At 35.7% G+C, this 24,000-nt stretch overlaps 1 protein-coding gene across 3 annotated transcripts in view; it reads left to right on the forward strand.

Annotated features, from left to right (window-relative positions):
* The window catches only part of SMCHD1 (structural maintenance of chromosomes flexible hinge domain containing 1), a 129,208-nt gene that overhangs the window by 69,933 nt on the left and 35,275 nt on the right, over positions 1–24,000 (forward strand). For 2 of the 3 annotated variants that reach the window (XM_087439049.1, XM_004421023.3), the window contains exons 26-34: positions 1,422–1,570; positions 2,484–2,572; positions 3,147–3,265; positions 6,704–6,871; positions 9,776–9,901; positions 12,717–12,796; positions 13,024–13,181; positions 14,489–14,604; positions 16,300–16,364. In XM_087439049.1, coding sequence (XP_087295175.1) covers positions 1,422–1,570; positions 2,484–2,572; positions 3,147–3,265; positions 6,704–6,871; positions 9,776–9,901; positions 12,717–12,796; positions 13,024–13,181; positions 14,489–14,604; positions 16,300–16,364 — 1,070 coding nt within the window. The remainder of the gene's footprint in view (positions 1–1,421; positions 1,571–2,483; positions 2,573–3,146; positions 3,266–6,703; positions 6,872–9,775; positions 9,902–12,716; positions 12,797–13,023; positions 13,182–14,488; positions 14,605–16,299; positions 16,365–24,000) is intronic. The other variant, XM_087439050.1, reaches the window with a different exon arrangement.

Here is a 24,000-nt window from a genome sequence, read left to right on the forward strand (position 1 = left end):
AAGTGGTGCCAGGAACCTGGCTTCTGAACTGGTTCCTTGCTGTCTCGTAATAATGTTTCCACATTCTAGTTTCTTATCAAGGTTAAGAAGAAACGTTGACTGCAGAGACTCTTCCTGTATATAACCTTCTTTTTGCCGTTCTCTAAGCTTGTGGCCTACGTTTGACACATTTTGCCTCAAATCTAGTAGTTATGTATTTCTTGGGTTCCAAAGATTTTAAAACATGCACCTCTTTATTGACAATAAAAGGTATTAAATACCACTGTTTTATTAAATTAAATGTATAATATTTTTTTATAGTGGTTTTTGTGGTCTTTAGAGATTTCTCCAGTATTGAGGAAAGTCAACCCGAACTGAACCAGGAAAGGACTGAAGGGGTAGCACAGCTAGGGTGGGGGAAGAGGGCCTTTTGTGTAACTCCTGCTTGCTTTTTCCGTTATTTAAAAAAAAAAAAAAACGATAAAGAATAAAAGGTGATTTAAAAAGGTGACTAAGAAGGTTAGAACAACATAAACTAGGATCAAAATATTAAATATCAATGATTTAAGAATCACGTCTATAGAAGGCTAAAAGGAAGTTGAGCTAAAAATTCTTAAATAGAAAGGATTGGAAGTTTGAAAGTAGGATAGCATAGGATAATCAACTTTAAAAAAATAGATAAGTAACAAATTAAAATATTGAATGCAAGAGATGTAAGGTTAAAATAGAGCTAAAAGCATCCTAGAGTGGATTAAGACCACAAGGTGGCCAGCATGTTAATTACATCAGTGGATGTAACTTCTGTTTTCTTACCTTGTTGAATGAGTCCGCCCAGATCTCATTCAAAGCCTGTAATAAGATTCTTTTAGAAAAAACAATTGAAGGGGCTGGCCCCATGGTGTAGTGGTTAAGTTCCTACACTCTGCTTTAGCAGCCCCCGGTTCACAGGTTTGGATCCTGGGCACAGACCTACACACTGCGGTCAAGCCATACTGTGGCAGCGTCCCGTGTACAAAGTAGAGGAAGTTGGGCACAGGTGTTAGCTCAGGGCCAATTTTCATCACCAAAAAAACAAAAACAACAAAAAAAAAAATCGAATATTCCCTCTCAGAATTGATCACATGATTTGATGGATATCTTACATTGAAACTATAATGACCACAGTGATAATCTTGTGGCAGAACTCTAAAGAAATACTTAAGAATTTTTATTTTACTGCATTGAAAGATATGGCAACATTAACAACAAAGACAAAGAAGAAGATACTTTTTTATTATAGTAATATATGAACCACCATCATTTCTGGTCATAAAGGGACTTGCTTTTTCTTTGGAGGTGGGGACGATGGGTTGTAATTTAAGAGCCTTCAGTAAGATAAGTAGCAGTAGACGGGCATTAGACTAAGCTTTATATTATTCTTAAATAAATAATTTTTCTCCTAGGTTAACTGGACTCCTGAGATTAACAAGGAACACTTGCTACAGGGCCTGCTTCCTGATGTACAAGTACCAACATCTGTAAAAGATATGCGCTATTGCCAGGTTTCATACCAAGATGATCATGTGTCTTTGGAAAGTGCATTTACAGTAAGGTTTGTCGGCATAATATATTTTGAGGGTATTTCAAAATTCAGCATATGGCAACCAAAATACTTTTCTCCAAAACGCACCTGTAAAAGTTGTTTTTTAATGTAGAAAGTATCGCAGTTTCTGTGAAATATGGTAAGTTGTCTTGGGAAAGCTTCACTGGAGACAGTGATTAATTCTTAGTATCACTATAACCCTGTACTTAATTGGCCCTCTTTTCCTTAAAGGAAAGTCCTCCTAGTACAAGTGATAGTGAAAATACCTGCAAAATGACAAAGATGTGAAAAATACAAAAGATACAGTGTGATCAGTCAGTGTGTTGTTCAGAAGGAAAAATTCTTTCATTGATTAGTGATGATTTTCAAAACTGAGTACAACCAGACCTAATACATAGAACTGATAAAAAAGGGGAAGACTTAAGTAAATATATGAAAAAACCTGTTTTCTACCCTGGCCTGTCAATTCCTTGGGCACCTCTTTTCCAATAACCTCTTTCATTTTAATTCCTCTATCCATTTCTGTATTATTCCCAACACTTAGAATAGGTCCATGTTTGAGATAAAATTTTCTGACTACTGTCCAACCACAGCCAGATCTCGTGATGTTATTCTTACTGACCTATCAGTTTTCTTTCTCAGTGCTCTCATGTCGTAATTGCCTTTTAATCCAACGTAAATACTATGATTTAACATTTCTGTAAATTTTTTTGGTCACTATTTTCTACTTTCTTTGGAAGCTGTCTTTTCTCTGTTTCCTTTGGGGTTAATAGTGATGTTCTGTTAATAGAGATATTTGGAGGAGTGTTATATACTATTTAAGTTTTAGAAAGTGAATGTTATATATGTTACTCTACTATTTTAATTTTTTTCTACAATTAATGGTGTATCTAAAGCCTTTAAACTTGTTAACCAATTTCAGACCACTGCCTGATGAACCTAAACATCTAAAATGTGAGTTGAAAGGAGGAAAAACAGTACAGATGGGCCAAGAGCTTCAAGGAGAAATAGGTTAGTATGGCCTGCTTTTTTTCTTTAAAACACTTCTATAGTATGTAAGTTCATGTTTTGGCATACATAATCTGAAAGGAAATCTTTGGGTTTATATATGATTATTGATTTAAAATCCATTGCTGGAAAAGATTGAAGTATTTTCACTATCTTTGCCTGGGCTGACTTAACTGAAAAATCAGCTAGGCAGAAGTAGTTTGTTGGCTTTTGTTAGAAGTAATAATAGTTAATATTAAAAGTATAAAGTAAATATATCAGTGGATTCATATGTATCTTTTATTTTTCTTATATCTAGAATATTACATAGTGCTAAATTATTTCCTTTAAATTTTCATGTTAAATCTAACGTCAGCATCGTATTAAATATATAAATGTAAATATACTTATGTAGATTCTTGATATTTTTGGTAGTGATTTTAAAAGAAGTGAGAATAATTATTTTTTACAAAAAAATACATGAGAACAAAGTTAGAGTGAGTTTCTAAGCATAGTTTTAATTGTGTATTTAATAAAAGATATAAATATCTTTTATTAAAAGATAACACTTTAAAAAACTTCTCTGCCTTTTTTATAGTTATTATAGTTACAGATCAGTATGGAAATCAGATTCAAGCATTTTCACCAACTTCTTTATCTGCCTTGGGAATTGCTGGGATTGGACTTGATAGCTCACATTTGAAAACCACTTTTCAGGTATTGCTGCTTTTCATAGCAGTTGGCTTACACCATTGGTTTATGTATAAGAAAAATTTGGGGGGAAACAAAAATAATTAAAAGTTTGATTTAGGTGTTTACAATGAAAAATCATAAAAGGCATTAAAAAACATTTTATAATGAAAAATTTTGAACATATGCAAAAAATAGAATAAATAGTATAATTCACATGTTCCCATCACTCAGCTTCAACAGTCATCACTTCCCCCCTTAGCATATCATTTTGAAGCAAATTCCATACATCATGTCATTTCATCCATAAATATTTTGGTATTTATTTGAAGGTAGTTTTTCATGTAGCTATTTAAATAAAATTTCTTGGTGCTCACACCCCCTGCATTGCATAGGATGCTGGGGAGAAAACTAATTATGAAAGTTTACAACTGTGCAGTTAGAGACTTGCTTGAAAAATAAGAACCCTAGTGGAATTATTTCAGTTTAAAACAAGCAAGCAAATGTGATGCATTCTGCTTGGAGAGATCAAAGACAGCTTGCAGGAAAAGGAGATGTTGGAGTTGGGCCTTCAAGGAACCTGGCAGGCCAGAGTAGGTGAGAGAGGAGGAATTCTAAGGCCCAAGTAAAGATGAATCCATTTAGAGCATTTAATGCTTTTTAAAACTCTTTTTTCCTTTGGAGCCTCCATTACACTTTTTACCTGACAGAAAAATCATAAGAATAGCCTTGGGGCCAGCCTGGTGGTGTAACAGTTAAGTTCGCGCACTCCACTTTGGCCGCCTGGGGTTCGCAGGTTCGGATCCCAGGCATGGACCTACGCACTGCTCATCAAGCCGTGCTGTGGCTGCATCCCATATACAAAATAGAGGAAGATGGGTACAGATGTTAGCTGAGGGCTAGTCTTCCTCAGCAAAAGGAGGAGGATTGGCAACAGATGTTAGCTCAGGGCTGATCTTCCTCACCAAAAAAAAAAAAAAAGAATAGCCTACTTGTTGCTCTTTCTAACTAGAGTTTCTATTTCCACTAGTCTGTTATGCTATTATTTTCTAGTTTTCAGAACACCACTTTCACTCTATCTTAGCACTGCTGAAGAACTTTTAATAATCTTTTGTTTACTGTACAAAGATAAGGTTTGCTCTTTGACTTTCAGGTTCTTCCATTATCTAGCTTCACCCTATATGTAGATGAAATCAGAAGATAACAGTGCTCCCACTGTTATGCATAAACAATCTTGGCTTCCTATCACTTTATGCACAGACTCCCATCCTCTCACTGATTGCTCCTAAATTGTAACCTGTCTTCCCACATCTTCCATTTTCCCCATCTATTAGATTCCTATCAGCATATTAAACATAATATAATATCTTTCGTCTTAAATAACAGTCTCCCCTTCCTCCCCCTCCCAAAAAAAACGCAAAACACCAAGATTTCCCTTTGGCTCTAAATCCCTGTCCATCTACTGCCCTATTTCTCTCCTCCTCATTATTGTATAACTCCTTGGAAGAGTTGTATATACCCTCTGTTTTCACCTCCTTTTCTGTCATTCCCAGACAGGCCACTCTCATCATGTTTTTCTGCTCTGTTCCCCCTGACAAATCCAGCATCAATTTTCATTTCTCATCTTACGCCACCTATCAGATCTATCAGCATTTTACACTTTAAATTTAGACTCCACCTCCTTAGCATGGCCTGAAATACCCCGTAGTATTCTACCACAGCATAATCTCACACCTTTCTCCTCCCATAGCTCACTATTCTCCAGCCAAGTTGACTTGCTTTATGCTGTCATTTTATAACCGATGTATACTATCTTGACTCACTTTCAGACTAATAGCAGGAGTCGGCTACCCCCAGTCTGCAGAGAGAAATGGAGCCTTCTGGTTTTTATTTTTTAACTGAAGTTTTTTTTTTAAAGAAACACTGTTTTTATTTTTAAAAATAGTAGTTTTAATATGTCATTGTTTCTTAAAATCATTTTTGCATCTACATAAAATGTACTGCTATTCTGAAGTACATTCCTTTGATAATTTGAACATTAGATCTTAGAGAGTATCTTTCAAAATTTTGTGTTTAATTCTATTTGTACTCATCTACAATTTGTAAATGCATACACAAATTTCATTTTCAAGTTCTGAAGTAAAGCCAGAATAACTTCCAACACAACTTAAAAAAAAGAAATCACCTCTTCAAAAGGGCTTTTGGTGTTTCATTATTAAATGTGGAATTCTACTAGACTTGACATATTTTGAACTTTCAGTGTTGTACTAATTAATATTTAATTTGTGGGCGGGCCTGGTGGCGTAGCGGTTAAATGCTTGCACTCCGCTTTGGTGGCCTGGGGTTAGCGGGTTTGGATCCTGGGCGGGCACCAACGCACCACTTGTCAAGCCATGCTGTGGCGGCATCCCATATAAAGCAGAGGAAGATGGGCGTGGATGTTAGCCCAGGGCCAATCTTCCTCAGCAAAAAAGAGGAGGATTGGCATTGGATGTTAGCTCAGGGCTAATCTTCCTCACAAAAATATATATTATATTTAATTTGTTTTCCAAATATTGAAAAAATTCCCTTGTGCTCAGTGGGGTTTTGGGGAAGATTAATTTTGATTATTTTGCAATGTGTTTTTACAGAAAATGTTCTTGATAAACAGTTGTTTCAGAAAATAAAACATGAAATTTTAACTCTGATTTTTAATGTCTGTTGGAATCAATTTGTACTTAGTGGAAATTTAAGGTGATGAAATCATTAAGGGTCACTATTAAAATACAGATATTACAGTGCTTCTGCCAGTATGGAATCCATTTATATCATTCAATCACATTGCAAAAATTGCAGGCTAGTTTAATTAATTCCCATTAATATGATGTGTTAGGCATCTAAGTACCAGAGATTGAGCAGTGACAAATTAAAGCCACTGCCTTCTTGGAGATCACCTTGTAATGAGGAGAGCATGTTGTAGGTAAGAAATGAGTGATAAGAAGGAAAGTAAAGTGGGGTAAGGGAATAGAGTGCCATTATATAAGGTGGTTAGGCAAGATTCCCTCTGATTACAAGATATCCCATGTGCAAAAACCTCAAGAAAAGCCATGTAGATATCTGGTAAAGAATGCTGCAGACAGAGGGAAAGAGCAAGTGCAAAGGGTATTGGGCAAGCACATTGCCCAAGGCTATTTGGGGAACAGAAAGGAGACAGTGTAAGTGTAAATAAGAGAGAAACTAGAAAAAGATATGGTAAAAGGACATAGCCAGAATCTTTGAGATCTCTTCCTTACAAAAAAGAAATTCAGTTTCTTCTTTCAAGGAAATGAAATTCATGGTATATCAATATTGGCATGTGTGCAAGTTATTTGCCATTGTTTTACCAGAAATACATCTGTATGCACATGGGTTAATGACAACATTTTCATTTTTCTGAAAACTAAACATTATCTCCCTGTCTTTTCTCAATGTACTTTTCCTCGCTAGGAAAATACACAAAGTATAAGTGTAAGAGGCATCAAATTTATTCCAGGTCCTCCTGGAAATAAGGATCTTTGTTTTACTTGGCGTGAGTTTTCTGACTTTATTCGAGTGCAGCTAATTTCTGGACCACCAGCCAAACTTCTCCTTATAGACTGGCCAGAATTAAAGGAGGTAAGTAACTTCCTGTCTTGATGGGAAGAATTTGATATCACATGGCTTACTGCTTTCGGAGTGTCAGTGGATCAGAAAAGATATATTTTGTTGTTGAAGTCACAACAAATAAAATAGTAGTAGTAACAATAACAAAAGGACAAAGTAATGTGATTCTTAATATTTCATTATTTAATTCATCACTGTGTCCTCATTTGTTAAAAAATAGTGTAATAACTCAAATCTTAAAAACTTTATTACAGAAAATTTCAAATATGCCTAAAAGTAAAAACAGTATAATGACCTCTCAGTTTCAGTAGTTACTGATTTTTGCCGGTTTTATTGTTCTCTTTCACTGACTTAAAAATAAATTTTTGCTTAAGTTTTTAAAAACAGCAGATATGAAATCATTATGCTTGTAAAAACTTCAGTTTACCTTCCTACACAGTAATTAAATCTTAAATACTGAATTTGAAACTCTCTGTCAAATCTGTTACCTTTGTTGAGTTTTCACTAAATTTTTAGAATTCTAATTTTAAAATGTTCAGATTCTGGTACTCAGCTGTGGAGTAGCAGAACTTTACCTGTTGGTATGACAGCTTACATTTTTTCTAAAGGAAAATGAGCTCACATGACCATGGTAGTAGATGAAATTATACTTGTAAAGGAGCAGATCATCTAAGAAAAGTTTACATAACCTGTGTCCTAGTTTGAGATTGCCCTTTTTGATTTGTGAGTTTAGAAAAACAGATAAACTAATATATGACAGTGTGCTTTAAAAACAATTTTTTTCTGTAATAGCGTATTGACTAAAGGAGTTTCACTGAAAAGCCAGTGCATTTATTTTTATCTGGGAGGACGTATACTACATAAATTGATAGATTTTTTGTGCCTAATGATGTCAATGAAAGATTTGTTGGTTAACTATTTGTTGTTGTTAGTGCCGTCAAGTTCTTTCTGACTCCTCGTGACCCTGTGTACAACAGAGTGGAACCCTGCCCAATCTTTTTGCACTGCCCTCTCACCTTCTGGCACTCTATTCTGATAGTGACTATATTATGGAATAATTTTGTACCTTTGAAGTGGTAGAAATTTTGTCACGTCCATTTTTTTATATGGTTTTGTAGGGGGAATATCAAAAATAATGACAGCTGCTTGTCAGAAATTTATTGTAAGATTTATTTGCAGATACCATAGAAATCCAGAAGCTTTTCAAATAAAACTTAAAAGTAATTTCTCATTTTTTTAGAGATATATATAGATAAGGCTGAAAAAGTAACCATTGAATATCTGGTTTTCCCAGGATTTTCAAAATAATTCTTAACTTACTTTCCCCTCACAGGATCTTAAGTGGAAAAGTGGAAATGATTTAACACCTAAGCATGATAAATAGAAAAAATATATAAATATACACATGCATTCTCTTATTTAATCTTCAACAACATTATGATGTATTGTTATCATTCTTATTGTATAAATGAAGAAACTGAAATCCCAAAATGTTGAATTACATGCCGATAATAAAAAGTGGCAGAGGGCAGATTTGTATTCCTGAACATTTGATTTTGGATATTTGCTTTTTCCCTGAAAACTTTATGACTAACAGCTTGGGCTACAAGTCATTTACTGAAGGATATCCTTTAAAAGTAGCTACTATTTAATGGATAGACAATTTTGTGATTAGGAATAAAGTACCATGCTGTGTTTACATTTGGAAACTCTCAGCACTTTTTTTATTCAAGCTTTTTATAAACTTTGGCAGGTAGAATATAGTCAGCTGTATCCATGTAAACTTTGTGATAGTCAAGCATTTTAACTAAACCAGTCAACCGATTTCAAGGGTATCTTTATAAAGTCCTATTCATAACACATCATTAATTTTTTTCCCACTTTTAGCAACCTCCTAACATAATTTGTTAACCAACTACCTCAGATAAGGTGGGGAATGGAGGAAGCAGAGGGAACATTATTGATGGGAGATGATAAATCAGCTTTGCTTTTTTGCTAGTTAATTCTCTCTCATCTTTTTTTTGTGTGTGTGTGTGAGGGAGATCAGCCCTGAGCTAACATCCATGCTAATCCTCCTCTTTTTGCTGAGGAAGACCGGTTCTGAGATAACATCTATTGCCAATCCTCCTCCTTTTCTTTCCCCAAAGCCCCAGTAGATAGTTGTATGTCATGGTTGCACATCCTTCTAGTTGCTGTATGTGGGACGCGGCCTCAGCACGGCAGGAGAGGCGGTGCGTCGGTGCACGCCGGGGATCCGAACCCCGGCCGCCAGTAGCGGAGCACGCGCACTTTACCGCTAAGCCACAACGCCAGCTCCTCTTGTTTTTTTTTTTTAACTTTTAAAATTTGACACACAGAATTGGACCTTTATCAGGTTTCTTGCTTGACAGTGTGTTTCCTTTGATATATCTAGTATTACTAGGTCAGCAGGCAAATTCCCAGAATTACACAGGCTTTATGTAAAGTAGGGAAAAAGCAACAAGCATTTTAAGCTAACAGGGCAGTGTAGATTATCAGTGACTACTAGTCCTATTTAACCAAGGGCTAGAAAGCTGTGTGTTAGTGCTTCATGTAGACTGGCGGAACATTAAAAATTGACAGAGGAGCTAAACTATAGATAGCCAGTGCTGAATCTGATAGGCTTCTGTTTCCGTTGAAGTCTATATACATAACTTTTAGGAATGTATTAGAAGCCGGTAATGTCAAACGCTATTTTTCCTTTTTAGCAAATTATTAATCACTTCTGTAAGAAGAGGATCATTTGTGACAATATAATTGACTTTCAAAAGTTTAATTGGTGAAAGAAGCCATTTATGAATAGAACAGAGATAAATTGATTTATATGTAAACAAGTAGAAATTATATTGTTTGGCACATATGTTTTAATGCTTCTTAAAATATTTATGTCTGTTTCAGTCCATTCCAGTGATTAATGGAAGAGAATTACAGCATCCTCTCATTGTTCAACTTTGTGATCAGTGGGATAATCCAGCACCCGTACCACAGGTTAAAATAAGTATCATAAAAGCTAACTATTTAAAAGTAAGTTTTAAACGTCCTTAAGTAATTTTCACTTACTTAAAATTCTGGGTCTCATTCTCATGATAATGTCTTTAGGTGACACATTTTCTTTTTTTTAGTATAGTCTTATATAACCTTCATTATTGCTTAGTTTAAATCAACCTGAAGATTTTTCTTAATTATTTTGAGGAAGTCAAGTTTATCTCTCGCAAGCAGTGTAACAAGGGGCAACATTCTACAATTATGACTGTTGGAGTATTTATTATATAATACTAATAATAGTTGGATTTCAGGTTAGGATGAATAGATTACACTGACAAGGTGAATGAAGGCAGATGCAATGATCTGTAGTATGGGTTACAAAATAGGTATTATTGGGGGAAACTTACAAGTTGAGAGTAAGCAAAGAGTCAGGCAAGCAGCTGTCATCTGCTTACCATATGGAGAGCTACTAGGGCCTAGGCATAGCTGCTAGACTTATACTGGGTTGCATTCTAGGGTATGGGGAAGCATGAACATGGCCTTGTAATGTTTGGGTACAAACATAGTGCTTGGATACTAAGAAGTCCAAGGTTAGGTACCGGCTGTTTACATGAGTATTGGGATAGCCAGCTGCTTAGGATCTAGTGAGGACTTTGGATGCCTGGTGCAAAATTGGAGGCCTTGCTGTGAGGGGAAAGGGGAGAAGCTGCCAGTCCCTTGCAAAGTTGTATTTTAACCCAGTCTGTCCTGTTGGTTGAAGGGAGTTCGTTTGTCCCAGCCAGATTGTTGCCATGGAACACAGAGACAGTTCTTGGGGTTATAGTCAGCCAGGCTTGAATAACCCTCCACAAACATTTTATGATTTTAGTGGATGAAAACAGTTGATGTTACATAAATACCTAGTTCTCATGAAATTAATCTGTTGATTCATTAAGAATCCCAACAGGGGGCCGGCCCCGTAGTGTAATGGTTAAGTGTGCGCGCTCTGTTGCTGGTGGCGTGTGTTTGGATCCCGGGCATGCACCAGTGCACCCGGGCACACACCGATGCACCGCTTGTCAGGCCATGCTGTGGCGGCCTCCCACATAAAGTGGAGGAAGATGGGCACGAATGTTAGCTCAGGGCCAGTCTTGCTCAGCAAAAAGAGGAGGATTGGCATGGATGTTAGCTCAGGGCTGATCTTACACACACACACACGGCTGATCTTACACACACACACACACACACACACACACACACACACACACACACACACACACACACACACGAAAAAAAAAAAAAGAATCCCAATAGGGATTTCCCAGGACCCAGGAAGTTGATCTTAAAAGTCATATGAGAGGGGCTGGCCCGGTGGGGTAGTGGTTAAGTTTATGTGCTCCGCTTCAGCAGCCCGGGGTTCGTGGGTTCAGATCCCAGGTGCAGCCCTACACAGCGTTCATTAAGCCATGCTGTGGCGGCATGCCACATACAAAATAGAGGAGGATTGGCACAGATGTTAGCTCAGAGACAGTCTTCCTCAAGCAATAAGAGGAAGATTGGCAACAGATGTTAGCTCAGAACCAGTCTCCCCCCACCCCCCAAAGTCATATGGGAGATTAAAGTGCCAAGAATGACTTGTCATCCACTTGGACTTGTTTTCAGAGTAAAGGAATCAGGGTCAGAGGTGTTAAACCAAAAAAGACTATAGTTTTGCTGTTAAACAGCCGAAAATGGAAGACTTACTTTTCTGGCTTGGCAACAAGGATTTAGGACCCAGATGGAAGAAATACTTTGAGAAAGATAGGTTGAGAGACAATGGGTCAGAGGGTAAATGGGACAGGTACAAATGTAGGACTTTATTCTAGCATTTCAATTACTCCTCATTTCGGCCTCTCCAACTATCGCTTTTTTTGTCTGCATGTACCATAATTACCTAATTTTTAGGTTCCATTAAGCAGAAATGGGTATTAGGAGAGAGTCTGATTTTCTGCTACTACAGTCGACAAATTCACTTTTGTTCTTAATGTTTGTTTCCAGGAGAGTTAAACAGTGATTATTTTCTACCCCAAATAAGAGTATGATTTTAGTTTTTAGAGAAGCACCTGCAAAAGGCTGAGAGACTCTTCTATACAGTGATTAGGAAATGTGGCCACTGATTCCCCCCCCCCCCCCCCAAAGCCCCAGTAGATAGTTGTATGTCATAGCTGCACGTCCTTCTAGTTGCTGTATGTGGGACGCGGCCTCAGCATGGCTGGAGAAGTGGTGCGTCGGTGCACGCCCGGGTTCTGAACCCGGGCCGCCAGCAGCGGAGCGCGCGCACTTAACCGCTAAGCCACGGGGCCAGCCCTTGGCCACTGATTCTTAATCACTTGAAAGTGAAAGCTTGGTTATCACCACAAGGGTAGTATTGCAGCAGAGATTTAAGAATCACATCTGAGAAAACATAAAGAGAAAGATGAAGTAACAGTGGACATAGTATTATGATGCCTTTACTTAAGTGTATCTGTGTATATTTATGTTTATTTCTCCTGTGCCATCCCCCACACCTCCCAATTTTGGAATATACCTTCAGTGTTTGTAACCAAACTTCACTTGATATATCACTGTTATTGAAACAGTGAACACCAAATTCTGCAACTTAATAACTGAAATACAGTCAATTCTAGTTTAATTGATCAAGATGAGTGATTTTTATCCTTTGGATTATGTCATTACATATTACATTATTTCAGCTAGTTCAAATTAGAAAATTTTAGGTTTTGGAAGTGTGTGCAAGTATAACTTTCTAAGAGTAATAGAGAAAAAGAACATTATAATAGAGGAAAAGAATCTGATCTCTGGAATTTTCTAATTAACCGTTTTGTTTTGTTTTTAGCTCACTCCTTCAAACCAACAACATAAAACAGATGAAAGGGGCAAGGCTAATTTGGGAGTGTTCAGTGTTTATGCCCCTAGGTAAGAACTAAAAGTTTGATAGTTATTGGTGTTACAGAGATTGATTTTTTTTATTACTTGCCGAAGTTAGGAGTAATAACTAGCCTTCTATTTAGTGTTAGGCAGGAGTTCGAACTGAACAGGATTAGAGAGTTTTCCTAAATGAGTTAAACTTTGTATAAATTGTCTCAGAATTTTTAGATTATGACTAATGTAATTTGAACCTCCCGCCCTTTTTTTCTTGTTAGAGGAGAACATAGTATGCAGATTAAAGCCATCTATAACAAGAATACCATAGAAGGACCTATAATTAAGTTAATGATTCTTCCAGACCCTGAAAAACCTATTCGTCTCAATGTTAAATATGACAAAGATGCTTCCTTTTTAGCCGGAGGTGTTTTCACTGGTGAGTTAGTTATTCACAGTTTTAAAATAAACTTGTAATGATAATTTGATTTTTACATGAGTGGAATAAATTATTTATCCCAGGTATTCAGCATGATAAAAAAGCAAGCATGGAGAAGCCTTTTAAATGGCAAAGAAAGTACATTTGACTTAGCTATTTCATCTCTTGCCCCTATATCCTTCGTTCCATTAATGGTCAAGAATAAATTGAAAGTTCATAAATAAGCTGATAGCCTGAGGTAACTCAGTTTGTTTGTTCACTAAATTGTGAAATTCTGCAAAAGAAATATGAACTGCTAGATGACAAGAACTTTGGGGTTATGATCTACTAAATATGTTGCGATGTTATCTTAAACCAAGCAGAACCAGGATTGTTTAACTTACTTTGGATGGAAATACATCATGTCATTATTTATGATTAAAGATATTTCAGAATGACACACATTTATTAAATACCTGCTAGGTGCAGGCACTAAATATTGGGCTCTCAGTTGCAATAATGAATATTACAGTTTTCAATGAGTTCAGTCAAATATAGAAGACAAGTAAGCAAATATTTCAATGCCAAGTCAATAGGAAGTAGTATTTGCTTTATACAGGTAATTTTCTTGAAGACTTCTACTTTTTTTGAAAGGATGAATTCCTATACATAGTTATAAGCAGTGAAAAAAGCAGACCAAAAAGTTTAGATTCAAAAATTAACAATAATTTTTAACAGTTAAGGTACATATATACGTAGCCTTTTTACTCATAGTTTTAAATCTATTTGAGGAGATAAGACCTATTTCCTGTGATAAAAAAACCATAACAGGTGCCAAATGAATGTTACAGATGATAAATGTAAGGGGGATGTTATATATAATAATAGTTTAGCTACTATATGCTATTGAAAATCATGAAAGAAAGTCAACATTGTATTCTTGGAATACATAAATCATATGGATTTGTGACCATTTGTCCTAACTCTAGGTTGCTGAGTATCCACAGTCTAACCTTTTTGGTCTTGCATGATAGAACTTAGAACATGGCAGACTGTGAAAATAAGACAAGGGACTATTAATAGCAAAGATGTATTTAATAGATTTCTAGGGGAGATATAGCACTAGAGAGTTGTCTGTCATGATTAGTAAGTTTTATAGACAAATTGTTGGGGAATGCTGATTAAAAAGTAGTTTTATTTTCTTCATCAGAATTTTATTATTAACATTTAACCAAGATACAATGTATGCTTTAAGACATAAAATTATTTAACCAAATCCGTTAATTGAACTAGAAAGAAAGTAATTTTTTTAATGTTCACCATAACAGATTTTATGATTACTGTTATTTCTGAAGACGACAGCATCATTAAAAATATTAATCCAGCACGTATTACTATGAAAATGTGGAAGCTGTGTAACAGTGGGAACCGACCACCAGCAAATGTGAGTCATGGAAAGCATTTTAGAATTTAAAAATAGCTTTTATATTTAACTTAATTAAATGTACTTTAATGTAAAAGTGCAATGTGTATGTCTTGGAGAACTAGAAATTAACTCATTTCATTGCTTGGGATTTAGAAAAAAAAATATATCAGAATAGGTCCAGCCCCGTGGCTTAGAGGTTAAGTGTGCGCGCTCCGCTACTGGCGGCCCGGGTTTGGGTCCTGGGCGCGCACCGACGCACTGCTTCTCCGGCCGTGCTGAGGCAGCGTCCCACATACAGCAACTAGAAAGATGTGCAACTATGACATACAATTATCTACTGGGGCTTTGGGGGTAAAAAAAAAAGGAGGAGGATTGGCAATAGATGTTAGCTCAGAGCCGGTCTTCCTCAGCAAAAAGAGGAGGATTAGCATGGATGTCAGCTCAGGGCTGATCTTCCTCACACACACACACAAAAATAAAATAAAAATATATCAGAATATGTTTCAAAATTAAGTGTTGATGCTGTTGAAAAAGAGTAGCCTAAATTGTGATTTTTCTTAAACTTTTAAGATACTTTTTTTTCTTCTGAAGGACAGTAGCACAAGGCAAAAAGCTATTAAATATCAGTAACAGATAATATAGGAAAATGAGTAAAGAGATGTGATTGATAGAATACAGGGTTGAGAAGGTGGGTAGAGTGGTCAGATTAGTTTGAGGATCTAAAGCAGCACAGTCCAATAGAAATATAATACCAGTCACACATGACACTTAAAATTTTCTAATAGCCACATTAAAAATGTAAAAAATAAGTAAAATTAATTTTGAGGTAGTTTTAATCTAATATATCAAAAATTACCATTTCAACATGTATTCAGTATTTTAAAATTTGTTAATGAGATTTTACATTCTTTTATCTTACCAAGTCTTTGAAATTTGGTATGTATTTTATGTTTACACCACATCTCAGTTTGGGCCAGCCACATTTCAAGTACTCACTAGCTACGTAACTATTGGCTACCATACTGGACAGTGCGAATCTAAAATAAATCTTAATTTGGAAACTAAACCTTAAACTATATCAGAGGGTCCCAATTTAATATTACCTTTCAGGATTTGTGGTTCATTTTAATTATCTGTTTAGGAAACTAGCTTCCATTAATTTATACTATCAGTCCCATCAAACTGCTATTACCTTAAAATTATATCACCACTGTAGAGATCTGTTGTGTGCCCTTTATAATGGTATGTGTTGGGGGCCAGCCCGGTGCCATAGCAGTTAAATTCACGCGCTCTGCTTCAGCAGCCCAAGGTTCGCAGGTTCAGATCCTGGGTTCGGACCAACACACCTATTGTCAAGCCATGCTGTGGTGGCGTCCCATATAAAGTAGAGGAAGATGGGCATGAATGTTATGCCAGGGCCAATCTTCCTCAGCAAAGAGAGGAGGATTGGCAATGGATGTTAGCTCAGGGCTAATCTTCCTCACAAAAAATAATAATAATAATAATGGTATGTCTTTCCACTGTGGCTAATCTCACTATTATGTCTTACATACATTGTAAAGATAATATACATATAGGTGTGTGTGAATTTATAAATCTAAATGTAATCTGGATTCACATTCAGTGAACGTAATATAAATTTTCATCCTAAATATACTGTGTTAAATGTTTGTGGTTTCTCCCCATCCCCCTTTCTCCTACTTCCCTTTCTAGGCAGAAACATTTAGTTGTAATAAAATAAAAGATAATGACAGGGAAGATGGCTGCTTCTACTTCAGGTATTTCTCAAATCATTTCATATTTTTATGCATATTTTGTTACAAAGTGAATCAACCTTGGTGATATTTACCTGCTCAGCCAGGGAAAAATAATGTATGATTGAGTAGAACATGTTAGTATCTCTTAATTTTTTGTCAGGAAGTGTTTTGAGAAATGTGTGTTTTGTTGTTTTGTAAGCTTTGTAAAGTGGTTTGGAGAAAGATTGTTGTGATATATTAGCTTTCTTTCAAAACTATCAGAGCCATCAGAAGGAGAATTATGTTGTTAGAGCACTTTTTATTATATAAGAAATTTGTATAATTCTAAACTTAAGATCTTACAAAGTGAAAAAGGCTGAACTAGTTTTTTACTGTTTTACTATGTGACTTTGAGGTGTTGCTTCTTCATTCTGAATCTCTACTTTGAAATCTGGAAAATGGCTTTGAATAGATTATAGCTAAGATTTCTTTATTTTTTATTAGAAATGTCCTTTTCACTTTTAAACTAATAATTGTTTTGTTTCTTTAAATGTATGAGTCTCTTAGATCATGTAAAAAACAAAAAGTGCAGTTACAAATTGTTGTTATAATAATACTAGCATTTACTAGCTTGTGTATTTACCTTCATTGAGATCTTATTTCTCCATCTGGTTTCAAGTTACTGTTGCCGTTCTTTTTACCTTGCAGGACTCCCTTGAGCATTTCTTCCAGGCCAGGTCTAGTGGTAGTGAACTCCCTTAGCTTTTGTTTATCTGAGAATGTCTAAAATTTCCCCTCACTTTTAGAGGACAGTTTTGCTGGATATAGGATTCTTGGTTGACAGTTTTTTTCTTTTAGCACTTAGAATACACTGGCCCACTGCCTTCTGGCCTCCAGACTTTTTGATGAGAAATCTGATCATCTTATTGAGGATCCCTTCTATGTAATGATTTGCTTTTCTCTTACTGCTGTCAATATTCTCTTTGTCTTTGTGTTTTGAAAGTTTGATGATAGTGTGTCTTGGTGTGGGTCTCTTTGAATTCATCTTACTTGGAGTTCCTTGAGCATCTTAGATATTTATATTCATGTCTTTCACCAAACTTGGGGCGTTTTCAGCCAGCCATTCTTCAGATATTCTCTCTGTCCCTTTCTCTCTCTCTTCTCCTGGAACTCCCATATGTGTATGTTGGTTCACTTGGTGGTGTCCCAAAGGTCCCTTAGGCTCTGTTCACTTTTCTACGATCTTTTTTCTTTCTGTTCCTTAGACTCTATAATTTCCATTGTCTTATCATTAAGTTCACTAATTCTTTCTTCTGCCTGCTCAAATCTGCCTTGAATACCTGTAGTGAAATTTTCACTTTAGTTGTACTTTCTAGCTCTAGAATTTGTTATTGGTTTCTGTTTAGGTTTTCTATCTCTTTATTGATATTCCCATTGTTTTCATACATCATTTTCTTGACTTTCTCCACATCTTCTTTTAGTTCTTTGGGCATCTTTAAGACAGTTGTTTTGAAGTCCTTGTCTAGTATATCTGCCATCAGGTGTTTTTCAGTGACAGTTTTAGTCAATTTTGTTTTTTTCCTCTGAATGGCCCATACTTTTCTGTTTCTTTGTTTGCCTTGTGATTTTTATTGTTGTGTTGTTGTTGTTGAAAACTAGACATTTGAATCTAATGTGGTAACTCTGGAACTCAGATTCTCTGCCTTCCCCAGAGTTTGATGGGTTTTGTTGCTGTTTTTGTTCATTGTTTTTGTTTCTTTGATTGACGTAGGCTGTTTCTCTGCCAAGGATCAGCCTTAGGTGTAAACTTAAGGTCTTCCCAGATCTTTTCTGAGCCTTTCACTGGGCATGTGTGGTCACTTTCTAATTTTCCCAGTATATGCATTTGTTTCTTAATGTCTGGCTCTTAAAAGGGGAAAAAGAGAAAAATGAAGGAAAGAGAGGTAGCCCTTTAAATCCCCCTGGGAGTCACTTTAGCTGGAGGATGAGGAGGGCCTTGCAGCAGTGGGGTTGGTGCAGTAACAATAGCTGTCTGCATTTTTGTCTGCACCTCTGTAATCAGAGGCAACAGTCGGCAATCAGAGCACCAATCCCCAATATTTGTAGGATGGGTCGTTTTTGCCCATCCTGGCTCCTGTAAGCTATGTGTAGGCTGCCCAGGAGCATGTGCACAGCTGCCTGCCATGGGACTGGGAGGTGGGGAATGAGTAGCTTCTACTGTGCTAGAAGCTGAAATTGACCGAAATTAACCATAATTTACTAAGTTACAAGCCTTCAGTTGCTTCCGGAGTTCCAAAATAGTTATGTCATACAGATTCTGCCAGTGCAGTTGTTGTCTAGGTGGGGAGACAGATTCCTGGTGCTTCTGCTCCCACCATCTTCCCAGAATCCTCTCTAAGGTTTCTTTTATTTTAAAAATCCTTTGAATCATCAGTAGGGTCAAAATGCTTATTATATTAGTTAAATGCTTTTTAAGGCTAGCTGTACTGAGGGACCAGTTTCTATTTTTAAAAAATTTCTAATCTGTTGTAGACTGATGCTTTTTGTGTTGTTTTTTTTTTTCTTTAAAAGGTCCTCTGAATATGCACTTGTTGTTAGCGCAATGTCTGGTTGCTATATACCTTTCTGAGTACTCTTGAGTTTTGTTATTGTCTTGTGACAGGCCAGTAACAAAATGTTTATACCAGCACCTGTCCTTGGTCTGCACTTTGGATAACATTGCCTTAGGTCTTTTAGGTATGCCTATATTATTGCATGGAACTGATTTAGGCATTCTAGAAAGGCCAATACTGCTTTCTTTTCAGTCTCATTATCTTTTATTATATGAATCTATTAAAATGTGTGGTAATTGGGCTATTTCATTGTATTCCAAAATATTTACATAATTTGTTTTAATTGAATCTTATTTTAGCATTCCAGGGCATCAGTTTGAAGGAAAATCTTAGTAAATGTCTTAAAAATAATCACACATTTTATGGGGCCGGCCCAGTGATGTAGTGGTTAAGTTCGTGTGCTGTGCTTCGGCAGCGCAGGGTTCGCAGGTTTGGATCCGGGCACGGACCTATGCACCACTTATTAAGCCATGCTGTGGCAGGCGTCCCACATATAGAGTAGAGGGAGATGGATACGGATGTTAGCCCAGGGCCAATCTTCCTCAGCAAAAAGGAGGGAATTGGCAACAGATGTTAGCTCAGGGCCAATATTTCTCACACAAAAAAATAAATAAATAATCACACGTTTTAAAACTACATACAGGTAGTAGTTGCACAACAATGTGAATGTACTAAATGCCAATGAATTGTACACTCTAAAATGGTTAATTTATGTCATGTGAATTTCACCTCAATAAAAAGAATCACATACATTGTCAGTTACACATGTAGTATAATAAAATACATTTCCATATGTTGGGTATATTTGAATTAATGAAAATATTTGAGTTCCTAATGTGTGTCAGTCACTATGTTTGGTGTTCTGTGTATAATGTCACTTAATTTTTTAACCTTTTAAAAACTGAAACAGAAAATTCATTAAAAAAGCAGCTTTGTGATTTCTCCCCAAGTGAGTGTCTGTGCAACTACTACTCAAGTCAAGAAATAAAAGATTTCCAGTATCATGGAAACCCCACCTTGTGTTCCTCCCAGTCATTACCTTCTTCCTTCCTGTTGTACGTGTACACACATTCATGTAGACATACACACAGAACACAACACACAAAATTAAGCCTCCCCTGACTTGGTTTTCTTTAGAATTCTATTATCCAAGCGTACATCCCCAATCGTTTGGTTGTGCCCATTTTTGAACTTTATACATACTATTTTCTTTTGTATGTCACTTCTTTCACTCAGCATTATAAGATTAATGTATTATGTGGCTTGTAGCTATAAGTTCATTCATTTTCATTGCTGCATAATTGCTGGGTCATATATGTGTATGTTTAACTTTACTAACTGCTGCCAAGCAGTTTTCCAAAGTGTTTACACCAATTTATATTCCCACCAGCAGTGTATGAGAGTTCCCATTGCGTTGTATCCTCCCCCAAATTTAATTTTGACAATCTCTTCAGTTTTAGTCTTCTGGTGGGTGTGTAGTGACATCGCATTTAATTTGAATTTGTATTTCTTTTTTCATTGTATACTTATTGGCCATTTGGATAACCTTCTTGTGAAGTGCTTGTTCGTGTCTTAACAATTTTTCTGTTAAATTTTCTTTTTCATATTAATTTGTAGCAGTTCTTTGTATATTATGGATATAGGTCTTTATTATTAGACATCTTTGCCCATTCCATGGCTTGCTTTGGCACTCTCTTTATGATATCTTGAATAGAAGTTTTTAATTTTTATATAATCAAATTTGTTAATCCTCTCCTTTATGGGTAGCCCTCTTTGTGTCCTTAAGTCTTTTATTACATTTAGGTTATGAAGATATTGTATTATATTATTGTGTTGGGGGTTCCCAAGACCACCCCCATGTTTGATGATTCATTAGGAAGACTCACAGAAAGGATACAAAGCAAAATCAGGAAGGAGAAAAAGTGCATGGGGCAATGACCAAGGCAAAACATCCCCAAGTTTCCAATGGTTCTTTCCACGTGGAGTCACACGCGACATGCTTAATTCCCCAGCAACAAGTCAAATGATAATACATACAAAATGTTGTCAACCTGGGAATCTCCTTAGAGACTCAGTGCCCAGGGTTTTTATTGGAGGCTGGTCACATAGGCAGCCTCTGCCTAGCACATACCAGAATTCTAGATTCCCAGAAGGAAAGCAAGTGTTTAGCATAAACAATATTATTTGAAGGCATTGTGAGCCACTCTTACCAGTTAACAGTGTGAACCTTCCTGAAATCTAGGTTCACAAATGCCAGCCAAGGGCCAACGTTGTAAGAGGCTTTTAGATCTGCTGTGTTAACTCTTTTTTGTTAACAGTTTGTACAGTTATACCTGGAATTAATATTTCTAATCTACGGTGTGAGGTAGTGGGTCAAATTTATGTTGTCCCTGCATTATTTATTGAAAAGATAATTTTTCTACAGTGCCATCTTTATTATAAATTGTGTATCCATGTGGGTCTGTTTCTGGACTCCCTATTTTGATTTCGTGCTCTATTTGTCTATATTTTCCCATACCATACCTTCTTGATAAGCCTGGTGTCCTGTAGAATGAGTCCAATGAGTCCACTAGCCTTGTTGTTCATACGTATCTTGGCCCTATATTTTTCCATATAAATTTTAGAGTCAGCTTATCAAGTTCAGATAACAAAAACAATTTAAATAACAAAACCTCTTGGGATTTGTTTGGGTAGAAATTTGGGAACATCTTGCAGTCTACAAATATGGGATATCCCTCTATTTAATTTCTCATATGACATTTTGTAATGTTTTGAATTGAGGTGTCATACATCTCTCCTTAGATTAATTCCTAAATGATATTTTTTTCCAGTTGTATTGAGATATAGTTGACACATAACATCGTATTAGTTTAAGATGTGCAACATGATGATACATGTATATATTGCAAAATGATTACCATAGTAAATTTAGTTAACATCCTTCACCTCACATAGGTATAAATTTTTTTTCTTGAGGTAAGAACTTGTAAGATTTACTCTCTTAGCAACTTTCAAATATACAATACAGTATTGTTAACTGTAGTCACTGTGCTGTACATTACATGCCCAGGACTTATTTATCTTATAACTGGAAGTTTGTATGTTTTGACCACCTTCACTCTTTTTGCCCACCCCCTGCCTCTTGCAGCCACCAGTCTGTTCTCTATAAGTTCTGGTGTTTTTAGATTCCACATATAAATAAGATCATACAGTATTTGTCTTTGTCTTCTTTCACTTAGCATAATGCCTAGATAGTTGATATTTTTGATACTAATTGTAAATGATATCCTTTAAAATTTTTTTATTTTCTGTTTATTGTGACTATAGAAATCCAGTTGAATTATGTGTTTTGACTTTGTAGCCAGCATCTTTACTAACACCCTTTATTTCCAATTTTATTGGTAGGTTCTTTGGGATTTTAAAATATTTGCACACTCATGTCTGTGAATAATGACAGTTTTATTACTTTCCAGTCCTTATGCATTTTATTTCTTTTTCTTGCCATACTGCACTGGCTTGGACTTACAGTAAAATGTTAAATGGATATACTGAGAGTGATCATTCTAATCTCATTCCTAATCCAAAGGGAACATTTCAGCATTTCACTCATTGGTATAATGTTTGCTTTAGGGTTTTTCTTTTGGTAGGTATTTTTATCAGACTGTTCATTTCTAATCATTACTAAGAGAATTTCTATTTACTATGAATTGACATTAGATTTTATCATCTGTTAAGGTAATATATGATATTTTTCCTTTTTTAATGTGGTGAATTGCAGTACATTTTTTTTTTTTTTCTGAATGTTTGCTCAGCCAATCTTGCATTACTGGAATAAACCCAATTTTATCATGATGTATTACCTCTTTTATAGATTGGTGGGTTTGTTTTGCTAATATTTAGTGTGGGATTTTTCCATCTACATTAATGAGTCAAGGTTGCCTGCATTTTCTTTTGTATACTTTTTAGGTTTGGTATCTAGGTCATGTATACCTCACAGAAGTAACTGGGAGAAGTGGTCCCTAAGTCTTGGTTTATTCTCTGGAAGATCTTGTGTAAGAGTGTCATTATTTCTTCCTTAAGTGTTTGTCGATTTCATTAGTGAAGTCACCTGAGCCTGGAGTTTTTGAGGGGAAAGGTTGTAGTCATGGATTGAGTTTCTTCAAATTCAGCAGTTACAGGAGTATTTATATTTCCTGTGTCGTCTTTGGTCAGTTTTGGTAACTAGTAATTTTCTAAGAATTTGTCAGTTTTATTTAAATTTCAAATTTGTTGTTCATATATCTTATCTCCTTTTTATTGTCTGTAGGAGCTGTAGTGATCTCTCATTCTTGACATTAGTTATTTGTACTTTTTTTTTGCTTGATTAATCTTACCAGGTTATTTCAATTTCATGGGTCTTTTCGAAGAACCAACTTTTAGCTTTTTAAAAGTTTTCGAGATGATTGCTTAGCTCATTTATTTTTGTGTATATATACACATATACATAATATACATTCTTATGTGTACATACATTTGTATATATGTATGTAGAGCTGTAGATCTCCCTGTAAGCATGGCTTTAGGAACATTCGCAAGTTTTTTTACATTGTATTTTCATTATTGTTTACATCGAGATATTTTCTAATTTCCATTGTGATTTCATCTTCCATGTTTTATGCAGAAGTATATTAATTTTGAAATTGTGGGACTTTCTTATCTCTTTTTGTTACTGATTGCTAGCTTAATTCCACTGTGGTCAGAGAGCTTACCGTATATAATTTGAGTATTTTGAAATTATTTGACACTTGTTTTTGTAGTATGTTTGTATGGTCAATTTTTGTGAATGTTGTATGTGTACTAGAAAATAATGTATACTGCATTTGTAATACAGTGTTCTTTATGTTCATTAGGTCAAAATTTGCTAACCATTGTGTTTAATTTTTCTGTCTTTTTTTTTTTTCTTTGGTCTGCTTTTTCTAGCAGCATACTAAATATCCCAGTATGTGTGTGGATTTGTCTGTCAGTTAAGAGGTTTGTCTCTTGGTTCTGTCAGTGGTTACTTTATGTATTTTGAGGCTATGTTATTA

The sequence above is a fragment of the Ceratotherium simum genome, chromosome 14 (assembly GCF_057802395.1).
Source record: "Ceratotherium simum simum isolate JZ-2026a chromosome 14, ASM5780239v1, whole genome shotgun sequence".
Taxonomy (NCBI): Eukaryota; Metazoa; Chordata; class Mammalia; order Perissodactyla; family Rhinocerotidae; genus Ceratotherium; species Ceratotherium simum.